This window comes from Panthera uncia, chromosome D2, assembly GCF_023721935.1.
Source record: "Panthera uncia isolate 11264 chromosome D2, Puncia_PCG_1.0, whole genome shotgun sequence".
Lineage (NCBI taxonomy): Eukaryota > Metazoa > Chordata > Mammalia > Carnivora > Felidae > Panthera > Panthera uncia.
Genome location: NC_064818.1, coordinates 76,344,747 through 76,356,897, shown reverse-complemented (window position 1 = coordinate 76,356,897; position 12,151 = coordinate 76,344,747). Strand labels below are relative to the sequence as shown.

Genomic DNA, 12,151 nt, shown 5'->3' with positions numbered 1-12,151 from the left:
CCAACGTGGGGCTCGAACTCACAACTCTGAAATCAAGAGTTGCACACTCTATGGACTGAGCCAGTCAAGTAAGTGCCCCTACGCCTTCTTTACTGAATGAAGATTCCCTTACCAATCAGAACAATGAAAATGTATGTGAAAACGTTTTCAGTGGATCCACATCAAATTAAAGTCCCTGCAATTGTACCCCTCTTCATTAGCTAAAGATGTTATCACTGACAAAACAATAAGACTGCGGGTCGGCCCCCAGTTGAAGGCTAGCTCCAGGCTCACGAACACGCAGGACCAGCTGGTTCAACCCTCAGAGGGCATTTGCGGAGATGCTGGGGGATCCTGTGTTCTTTCCACAGGACGTGCGGACACTGCCACAGGTCTCAGAGGAAACCCACTGACTGAGATAGTAGCAAAAATGATAGAGGAATTAGGGGCCGAAAAACCGTTAGGAGTTAAGGCCCTAGGACCATAACAGGACTACGAGAGAAATGAGTCTTGGGAGAAGTCACACAAGAGACTCAACACTAACCAACCAACCAAAGAACCCACCCTGAGAGCACGCTCTTCTGCTGGTTGTTAACAACTATGAGGGTTTTCTCTCAAGAGATACTCCTTTCAGATGCCTGTGGAACATTCTGGCTTTTGCATCATCATGTGCAACCCTTTCCCCCAAGGGGCCAGTGGTGAATGTTGCAGTCTTTGAGTCGGATTCAGGTTCTTCACCATCTATTAGTCAGAGGTGATGAAGCGACTTTTTTTTTTTTGAAATTTTGATTCTTCTGGAAAACTGCCCTTACGTGCTGAGGCCCAGAACGAATTCCAGGCCAAAAAAATCAGCTGGCCTGTGTCGAACATCTATACAAACTTGGGGTCCACTGAGGTTGAGAAGTGCGTTAACTCGAAGACCGCACAAATGCCGGCACCAAATGACAACCTGGTTTGTGAGAACATGACCGGTTGACAGAGCCTAATTGCCTTTTTTTTTTAATCTTAAACAAAACAAAACAAAAACAAAACACACCTTTCTGTATCCGGCAACTGTTTTCACATTAGTACATTTCAATCTGAGTAATTCCCAAGACTTGCCCACTGGATAAGTACAGGGCTGTCTTAGTTGCAAAAATGCTCTTTATTAAAATACGCTTAAAATGAGCTTGGCAGCAATCAATGAGCATATCCTTAGCCTTTGTCTACTTGGAAAAATCAATTGGGTTGATAAGACGGAGTATTAATGTGCAAAGGAACTGCGCATACATTAAACAGTGATAGGTTTCTGTCATATGACCACGTGCAAAATAAAGCCACTCAACCAGATGTATTCCCTCCAGCCTCCCTGACCCTCCAAAGGTACAAAACCTTAAGACTCTGGAATTACTTGTTAGTTTACATCGCCGAGAGAGAGAGAAAAAAAAATCCATTTCTAAGAAAAATTATTAGGTTTAAAACACTGCATCTAAGGTAATTTATCCGTAGTTTCATCATTAACTCTCTTGCTAATAAAGGTAAGTTTTCATTAAACAAGCCCCACCGAGCCTCCTATTTTGGTGTGGGAGAAATGCAATGAACACATTGCCCTAAATTGCTTTTGGTTCCACAGAACTAGGAAAACAGCTGGTGCATAGCTTCTCAATACCACATGAGGAGAGAAGCAGGGTAATCTGTAATGAGCTAGTCACCTCTGAACTCAGTAGGGTGAAGGGGAAGGTGTCCTGCCCCTTCCACCTGCTGCCTCTCTGGCCCTCTAAACAGGTGGGTATTTAAGGGAGGTCTGGGCTTTTGTTAGCTGGTCCTGCTATATTGGGGTGCTGGAAAGTTGAAAAGGAACGTGGACTCTGGGGCTGGAATCCCTGGAACACTCAATTCTCAGTGTGCAATGAAAAATCCCCCGAGGGATTCTGAAACGGATTCCAGGCCCAGGGATTTGACCGGTAGAGCAGGATCTCAGGTGAGTTAGGGGCAGAAGGTCTGTGACAGGGCTGTTCCACTCTCCTGAGGACTTCGTCAGTCTTTACACCATCAGTAATTACGTAAGACTGCCAAGTCTCTCCCTCCCACCCTAATCCTTCCAGGCGTTTTAGACATAAATTTCCAAGACCCTGCTGGACATCCTGCCAGGGCAGATCTGAAAATAAGCATCGGACCTAATGACCAGCAAATTCTGGGGATGGCATTCCACAGTCTGCCTTTTTTAGACTCAGTTATTCTAGAGCTCAGTGAAGGCTTTGAACAGAGGACGGTAAGAGGTACAATGGTAGAATCTTGATAAATGGTAGAATTTCCATTTAAAAGAAACCAGTAGCGTCAGCCAACAGTTGGGTGTTTTGTCAAAAACAAAACAAAAAACAAAAAATGAAGGAAGCAGAGAGCTTTAGGAAGAAGAGGGTGGCCAAAAGTAGAGTTTGGAATGGATATAATAGGTCACCAATTAAAGGTAAAAAGATAATTTTTGAGAGTATTAAGCCCACTGACAAAAGTGAATGTCAGCTAAGATGAGATTAAAGGAGCAGGCCCTGAGCTGAGGCCTGTGGCCATGTGACCACCTGTCAGTGCTATGGGGCAGTGCCCCACAGGGAAGTTTTATTTTTTTAAAGACGGGAGACTTGAACGCTGCTAGAGATTGAAGGAGGGAGCCAATGGGGCCAGATAGGCTACAAATAAAATTAAGGGAATAATGACCCAAGGTCTCAGGGAACATCGTGTCTTCCTTTATTATTATTATTTTCTTTTTGGTGTTTTCCAAACAGACTAGCTTTGACCTTCTCCGTAGAATCTGATTTAAGGGGCAATAATTTAATCAGGGGTTGGCAAACTTTTCCCTAAGGGCCAGACGGTAAATATTTTGCGGGCAAGAGGCAAAACTGAGGATATTATGAACATATTTATATGCCATCTAAAATGTAAAAAAAAGTTTTCCTTCGCAGGTCATAAATACTAGGTTTGGAGATCTCAGGTCCCATCACATAAAATCAAATTACGACAAGAGGCAAGATGCTAACATCAAGGCCAGTGAAGGTGGCCCAGTTTGCAGCTGAGTGCGAGAAACCTCCCTGGGAAAGTCCTGCTCAGCAAAGCAAGACGTACATGGCTTTGTGCGGGACAGCTGTTTACACTGGGCCAGTGCGACTTACCCACAGAGGCCAACCTTTCAAGGGACTAGGTTTCAGATCCCTTTCGGTCCTGTCAGCCTAGTGTCCTGTGTGGCTGGACGGAGCTGCCTACTTGGCTGTAGCTCGTTAAGAAAAGCAGAAAAGTCCGTGAAAGGTAAAATGATGCACCAAAGTGAAAATTCTCAGCAACCCTTCAGGTAGCTTTATTTTCAAATCACAATTACTCTTACATTTATTTAATTACAAGTACTATTACACCCCATTATAAGACTTCCAACAGTACAGATGATGCCAATGACCCCCAGGGCTACCTTCTCACGAGCCAGCACAGGCCCTCGGTGCAGTTATCAGCGTGGCCACCACACTTCCTGAGTTCATTCTAAAAATTTCTATGCATGCTTGACTTACCGAAATAGATAGATCTGTACCATTCTGGGCAAATATTCGAGGTTATGTGGATCTTACTCTTTTAAACTGCCACATGGGATGTACAGTGTGTGATTCCATTGTTTATTCTCTCGCTACGTTTCTACTTTCTCACTACTACAAACTCTGCTGTCCTAAGAGTCTGGGACACGCCTTCTTGGCTGTCCTCCCTTAGGCACCCGACCAAGACAGCTGGGCTTCCCACGCCTCTGTCCACAATCGTAACCTGTATTTTCATGTTGTAATTAACCAAAGTTATTTAAAGCTATGGTTCCCTTTTTTGTATTCTATCTTTTTGTTATTTATTTACTTACCATCGTGTATGGTGAAGGTTGCCTGTAAAATTTGGGTTTTTTTTTTTTTCCCAGAATTTGTAGCAATTTCCTGGAGTAGGGCCGTTCTTTTGCATTTCAAAAGGACAGTCCTGCCCCCGTTGACACCAATTGTAACTTCTGCTATCCCAATCCTCTGTTATCCTGTTCTTACCTTTTTCTACTAGGCTGGTTGATTTCTGAGTCAGCGCCCAGGATGATGGTTTTGTCGATGGTTTTCATTGTATTTCCATTTGTTTTGCTCTATATAGTTCCCAGTTATGTTGTTAGAGACATAAAGTTCACGACTAGTGGGCCTTCTTGGCGAAATCTTCCTATTTTCTCATGGATATTCTTTACGACTATTTGTGCCTTTAATTCAGTGCTGGTACTTCTTGAAGCAGGTGTGCGGTCTTTTCCCTTCAACTTTCCTGTTTGTTGGCGTTTCTAACTGTAGGTAGCTGGGAGTTATATTTTCCTTTTGTCCCATCTTAACATCCTTTCTTTTTCATGGGTGAGTTTAACCCATGTATACCTATTATGTTTGGCTGTACCCCTACCTTATTTTGTTTCCTACTTACCACGCTTTCTTTAAAAACAAGTAACTTTTGCAAAGTTAGCTTTTCCCCTTTATATTGTAGCTATCCATACAGATAACTGCACATCAAACATCCTATACCACCACTCAGCTTTTTATCCTGCTCTCTCATTCTTCCTGTCTCAGGGAAACTTCTAGATCACTCTGGAGGGCAGGACATTTTCTGGTATTGCCTTAGTGCCCTTTTTAGTACTTTGCTCTCCTTTCAGCCACATCTCTCCATCACCCTATCCACCCCACTCCCCAGTCTTTCTCCCAAAACACACAGGCTCCCACCACCCCTAATGATTTCTTTTGCAGGCCTGCTAGCTACCCTTCCCTGTTTGAAAAGATCATCCTGGCATTTTACTGGAAGCCTCCTGAAGATGAGCAAACCCGTAAGACCGGAGGAACGAACCTGGGATGGCCTTCATCAGCCAGACTGCCCGAGTTTGAATCATTTCTGTCATGTACCAATAAGCATCTTATTGAACCTCTCCATGCCTCAGTCTCCTTGCCTGTAAAATGGGCTAACAGGAGCACCTACCGTAAAGGGTTGTTGTGAGTTAATATGTATCAAAAGCACAGAATAGCAGGTGGCACATGGGAAGAGCTCAAGAGACGTTAGCGCTTAGTGTTATTCTAAAGGATCTAAAGAAGTACTTTTGCATAGGGCTGGGCTTGGTAGTTTCCCACTCCATCTCTGTGTGAGGAGGCACCAACGAGGACAGAAAAATGACCCCTGAGATCAGCACACGTTTCACTAAGCATCTACTTTCTCATCCCCTTGGGGCACTTTCGACCCTTGGACACAGTGAATGCTCGGCACAAATCGCTGAACGACCGATACCTGGATTTCTAAAGTAGCATAGGAGGGAACGGGGAACAGACAGGCTGAAACCTGCGGCGTCGGGCTATAGAAGATCACTGAGTAAAAGGCACAACGATATAAAATTTCCAGAAGTAGTACTAGAAAGCACAGGTATAAATATCAGCTAGACGAGATCTATCCTGTGAAGGTGTGCTCAAAACAGGTGACCTCTCAAACTGAAGAGTTCCTTATTTTGCTGAAAAAAAAAAAGGAAAAAAGAAAAAAAAAAAAGAAAAAAGGGTCCTCCAGTAAAATTTTCTTTAGCATCAGAATTTAAACTTGGTCTATATCGTAGGACCTCTTCTCTGAAAACGAAATTGGCTTACAGGAGAGGCAAGCTATCAGGCTGGCAAACAAAAGTGTTATGTATTTTGCAGGAAGATTACACCATTTTGTTACTTCATCTGTATGTGGAATGAACGATTTTGCTTTGTCAGAGCGGCAAAAATCTCCAGTTAACTTAGTGCCGTAGTTTTTCCTTCTCCATAGGATACGGACTTTGTGACACTGAGTAGTCTGATTGACATACACCGTTCCCTTCATGAAGGATCAGCAAAATACAACAGTGAGGATAGAACTAAATGCATTTGCTAACATATGTCATAACCATAAAACCAAATCATACACAATAATCTTCACATGTGACATGCCAGCTTCAACCGATGGCAGCTGGTGTCTTTGGCAGGAGATTAATGTATGTAAGTCATGACACTGATCAATCACAACACTTCTGAAACGCTCTTGGTCAGTTAAAAGAAATAAATCAACAATCATACTGAAATATAATAAGAATGAAATCCAAAATCTGCTGAACAGAGATGATGTCAGGAAGGAGGAAGAACACTGTATCGGGAGCCAGTACACTTGGATTCTTGTCTTGTTTTGTCCTTGGTGGATGACCTTGGGCAAACATTCTGGGTCATGAATCTTTCGCGCTTAAAATGAAGAGTTGGCCGGATAGTTCTCTAAGGTCTTTCCAGGTTTATCTTTCCGTGGTTCTAAAATCTTTTGACACTGATTCATTTTCGTGTTGTAAAATGAAATCTCTAACAATACCGACTTGGCAGTTGGGTTGAGTCCAGCTCCTTCCACACAAATACAGCCAAGACGTATTTGGTGTTTGGGTTCAAGTCTGAAACTCCTGAGAGCCACGAAGGCCCAATCCTCAAACTCACAAAGAAAAATGACAGCCTTCAGGAGGTGAACCAGCTCATTCTCCATTAGACACAAACTCGGGATAGACCGTTTTAAAGCCCCTAAAGTCATGGTTATTAAGAAAAGGTATAAGGGAAGAACTACAGGGAAAACCCACGACATCCTTTTTGGTAAAAGGCAAAATGACACAATAATTCCCTAATACGAGAAGGTAGATGCATTAACTAGATTACAGAATTAACTTGCAACTGGTTTTTGTGAACATGGACAAAGGTACACATCATTAGAACTTTGTCAACAATGAATATACATTCAAGGTCTGGACGTACACAGGAGTTTCTCCAATGCTGCTAATTCCAACACGAGGTTCCTTGAAGTTTCACGTCTTTACAATTCCACAGGAACCAGTGGGATTTTTTTTTTTTTTTTTTTTTGGTACTAATGTTGGCTTCTGCATTATTTGTGAAGTCCACCTTTTACATAATCACAGAAATTAAAGACTAGACGTCTAGCCTTGTTTTAGGGCATTTCATCCATTCCCCTATTTTTTTTGTTTTTTTATCAGATTACACTGCCTTTTTGTTCCGAAAGACTGAATGAAGGAATTTCTATCATCTTCCTATTTGAAAGTCACGTAGACGTAATCTCTTTTGATCCAAGATCTGTATTTGTCTTTATTTCTTTCTGATGTTTTAAAGTAATTCCTATCTCAATTGTATTTACCAATTCTGAGTATTTAACTATGATTTGCATCACAGAAATTAATCCAATTCAAGAAACATGAAGGTGCAAAAGCAAAATTACTTTAAAAATGTCAGGTTTTCTTAATAAGCATGATCCTCTCATTTATGGACTAAAATGCTTCCCATACAGCAGCAGTATGAACCCTGAAGCATTTTTCAACATCTCTGACCCATCCCACCTTTTCAGAAGAGACAAAACTCTAATCCATCTGTCATCTACTTCCCTGAGGGGACTCAGGATATGTACCCTGGCTTGGGGGAGGGGGGAGGAGAGTCCTTTTCTCCTGATTGAGAATCCCCAATACTGAAGAGATGGCATCACCAGCTCTATATTCTGTAGAGCTTTGCTTTTCTGTAATTTGTATTGTGAAACAAATAGATTTTTGCCTTGCAAGATATAAAATTATTTTTATATTATTTTCCATATCACTGAATATGCTTTTTCAAACTCTACAGGCCCCTTCTAACTCATTCCTTATAAGATTTTGATATACTTCTTTACAGGGACAAGATTTCTCCCTCTTGAGAACCACTGAACCAAAACACAGCATCTGCATTACTATTCATGGTCAAGCCCAATAACTTTAAGTTTGAGGAAATACTATTCAGTTCAAATACAGAAAGAAATGATGTTGCTGAAAAACAGTGTGTGATAAAATGAATATTATAATACTGAATATATTCTGATTATTAAATCAAACTATTTAAACTTTATGCTTGAAAACTAATAGAAGGACTTGTTCTTTTTTTTTTTTTTTTTAACGTTTATTTATTTTTGAGAGAGACAGAGTGCGAGCAGGGGAGGAATAAAGAGAGAGGGAGACACAGAATCTGAAGCAGGCTCCAGGCTCCGAGCTGTGAGCACAAGCCCGACCGACGCGAGGCTTGAACTCACGAACCGCGAGATCATGACCTGAGCCAAAGTCGTACGGCCAACCGACTGAGCCACCCAGGAGCCCCGAGAAGAACTTGTTTTTAAAATGATCTGCTGAAAACATCATGAAATGCATCTTTTACGCAGCTCAATTATAGGAACAAATCGTATTGCTTTCTTTTGTTAAAATAATGTCTTCAATCATATGACCTATAGAATTATACCCTTATTTTCCACCCACTTCCATTTAGAACTAGAACTTTCAGATCTTTCTATCTATTTATTTAATGTTTATTTTTGAGAGAGAGAGAGAGAGAGAGAGAGAGAGAGAGAGAGAACGAGCTGGGGAGGAACAGAGAGAGAGGGAGACAGAGGATCCGAAGCAGGCTCTGCACTGTCAATGCAGAGCCCGATATGGGGTTCGAACTCATGACCTGAGCTGAAGTTGGACGCTTAACTAAGCCACCCAGGCACCCCAGATTTTTCTTTTTTAAAAGTAACCTTCTTTTTTAGGAGCACCTGGGTGGCTCATTCAGTGAAGCTTCCAACTCCTGGTCAGTCATAGTCTCACGGTTCTTGAGATAAGAGCCCTGCATTGGGCTCTGCTGACAGCGAGAAGCCTGCTTGGGATTCTCTCTCTCCCTCTCTCTGCCCCTCCCCTGCCCACTCTCTCTCTCTCTTTTTCCTTCAAAATAAACATTTTTTTAAAACTTTTTTTTTAGATTTTTCTAAATACATTTTCAGTTCCTACCTAGGCTAGTAACTTAGAACTGAATCGATCAATAGAATTGCCAACTATAACAAATGTTTCTCTGATCCAAAAAATAAAGATTTAACGGGAATATAAAGCAGTCATGTCTGTACGTAATACTTCACATGCATTTCTCCAAATGCTGACAGAGTGAAACATCTGTCTGCCCTGAAGCTGAAGTGATTTACACGTGTACAACTTTAACAACAGTTTTGGAGAAAACACAGATGCCCTTCTTCCCAAATTTGAAAAATGATTTCCCGGTGCCTAATTTATGCAGACTGGAAAGATAAAACACAAAAGATCAATCCCAAGAATCATGACTAAGGCCTTGAACAGAATACTTCAATGCCATGGAGGTTTACTTCCACAAAAAGGCACGATCGTTTAGACTTTTATACCAGCGACAAGGGGGAGAGGCCCGTCCCTGTGGACGTCAGTATTCTGTGTCAATGCACTTTGCGATGGTGTTGAGCTGGATATTTGAAGCTCCTTCGTATATTGTGCCTTAAATAAAAAGGGAGCAAAAAAAAAAAAAAAATTAGGAGTGCACCCATAACTACATGTCTACATTAAGACATAGCTTCTACACATTACCTCTGTATATTTGCTATAAAACTGTCACTAGTGATATCATTCAATATCCCCTGAATATGGTACTATATGACAAAGTCATTTTGCCTAAGAGATGAAAATATTCCATTTGGAAATTGGATTCTGATTCCAGAATCAGTAGTAAACGGTTGAAGTTCATTGTTCCAATCTATCAACGCATGAGCCTGGATTGTCACTCTGAAACAGACAGCTTTCAAAGCTCCTTGTTTTGGTCTTCCCGCCTGGGAGCGGAGCGTCAAGACAGCTCAGGCTTGATGGGGCGCTAGGCTTCTGAAATTAGAACTTAGCTTCAAAGAACGGCATTAAACGAATCAAACGTATTAACATTTTTGGTAAGAGAAAAATGACAAGTCAGTTTGGTTGCAGTTTTGCGAAAAGCTCTGTTGAGGCGTTTATAAAGGCAACTTGATGCCTTAAAAAATATAAATCCATCCTTCTTCTTGAAGGAAGAGGTGGGGGAGAAAAGCCCAGCCCCAGAAAAGAAGACAGCCAATAAACACAATAGTGAAGAGATTACAATTGCCTTTGCCTAAGTACGGTAATATAAAACCAAACATATACAGCAGGCCACACAGCTACAGAGGCAAATAAAAGAAAACAAAATAAGACGTAAAAAAATCTACCTACCAACTTTTGCATCTCGGAAGTATTTTTCCACAGGGAAATCTTTGGTGTAGCCGACTCCTCCCATCCACTCGATACACTTACTGGTTGTGAGGCCTGCAATCTGCCAAAACCAAGCAGCAAATAATATGCTGAAACCGCGTAACTCATGCACCATAAACACTCCTGCGGAATATTTTAGTAACGTGGAGCCACTGCTGTCCGCCGATCGGAGTTACTTTGTAAGATCGCATTGTCTCTTCAGCCCCATTCTCTACGCCATTTTTGGCGACTCGTGTTTATTCACAAAATTCCTATTTTCTTAAGAACGTTAGGGTACTGTTCAGACACCTATGCACACCGACAGGTATCGTTACTCAGCAAATATATACACAAAGGGCCTTCTTTACATCACGTACTCCGCCAGCCACTGGGTAAACGATGGTTGGGGGCGGTATACGACGGTCACTGGTCTTTTGGTTCCCACATCAAACCAACAATTACAGAAAGTGATCAACTCTACGAGGCAAGGAGAACTGGCTAGGGAAGCTGATGTGATGTAGAGGGAGAACAGTGTGAAGAAATTACAGCTTCGCTGAGGCCCAAAGGACGAGTGAGGGGACATGTCAAGTTGAGGAACGTGTGGGAGGGTTTCAAGGGGCGAACGGTTTATCGATCTCAAGGACCTGAGGGGAAGTGGGCTGGGGTCAGCGCAAGCTGCGAAGAGAATGGAGAGGCAGGCGGGCCTCCTGAGGGCAAGCATGTTTAATACTGTAATGGCCCCCCAATCTGTGTGCATGCTAATCCCCACAAACTAATGTTTGTTACCTTACATGACCACTGGGACCCACAGATGTGGTTAAGTTAAGGGCTTTGAGAGGGAGATGGTTCCGGACTGCCTGGGTGGGCCCAATGGCATCACAAGGGTCCTCATAAGGGAAAGACAGAGGCAGGATGGCTCAAGCCAGATTTGAACACGCTACCGCTGGCTTTGAAGACGGAGGACGGGGCCACAGGTCACGGAATGTGAGCAGCCTCTAGAAGCGGGAAGAGTGAGGAAATGGATTCTCCCCAGAGCTTCCGAAAGGCAGTTTTGCTGACACTTTGATTTTATCCCAGTGATACTCACTTTAGACTTGTGACCTCCAAAGCCATGACATAATAAAACTGCAGTGTTTTAGGCCACTACATTTTTGGTCATTTGTTAAACGCGGCAATAGGAAATGAATACAAGCACTGTTCCATTTGCCGTGAGAAGCCACGAAGGTTAAGCTGGAATGGCATGGCCTCGTGAACACTAAGAAAAGGGAAGAGGGGACTGGAGGAAGCGACAAGGACCAATGGAGCAGTCGGAAGATGAGTGGAGGCGTCTGGTGAAGAAATCACCCGGCTTGTTCAATAGGGGGCAGTAGAAAGGGAGGGAAATATACAAATACAAGAAACACTCGGGGCAGAGTCCTCAGCACCTGGATGATGGGCTCAAGGTGGAGACGACGGGGAAGGGGGTGGTGAGATGACGCTCAGGCATCTGACTGGTGCGATGGGTTGGGCAGGTGAAGTGGAAATTGGATCTGTTAGTCTGGAACCCAGAAGGGAGGTTGAGGCAGGAGATTAAATTTGGGGGCTGAGACGTTAAGTGGCTACCGGAAGCTATGGAATGAATAAGGCATACTGCCGAGGATGGGACGTAGCAGCCAGTGACCGGGCAAAGTTCTCCAGCCAGTGTCCAATGGGTTAAACAGAGAAGGCAGAAGTATCAACAGAAAGCATTAAATTAAAGCAGAAACAATCTCTTCTTGTTTTTTTATTTCACATGAGCTCCCATGGCATTCACCAGGCCCCAACTGGAAGCCACGGGTGTGACGCCATCATTCAGACTGAGGCTCACCCAGGGATTTATGGTGGGTGTTCTACCTGAACTGGGCCACTCGGTTTCCACAGAAGAGCCTGTAAAGACATCAAGACCTCGCAGAATTGAGCACTTTCCTACGCAAGGTTTGCAAGTGTGCTTTTCTGTTGCAGGAACTGGAAAGTCTACGTTATTTTACTTGAAAAACAAACCAATTATCAACACTCCTAAGTGGAAAGGTTAATACTTTTAAGTAACGGGGAGGGGAAGGTGAA

At 42.8% G+C, this 12,151-nt stretch overlaps 1 protein-coding gene across 5 annotated transcripts in view; it reads right to left on the bottom strand.

Moving 5' to 3' along the window:
- Positions 1–3,288: 3,288 nt before the first annotated feature.
- The window catches only part of ACADSB (acyl-CoA dehydrogenase short/branched chain), a 43,325-nt gene continuing 34,462 nt past the window's right edge, over positions 3,289–12,151 (bottom strand). For all 5 annotated transcript variants that reach the window (XM_049646572.1, XM_049646571.1, XM_049646575.1 and 2 more), the window contains 2 exons: positions 10,052–10,151; positions 3,289–9,316 (listed from right to left, as the gene is read on the bottom strand). In XM_049646572.1, coding sequence (XP_049502529.1) covers positions 9,246–9,316; positions 10,052–10,151 — 171 coding nt within the window. In that variant the 3' untranslated portion in view covers positions 3,289–9,245. The remainder of the gene's footprint in view (positions 9,317–10,051; positions 10,152–12,151) is intronic.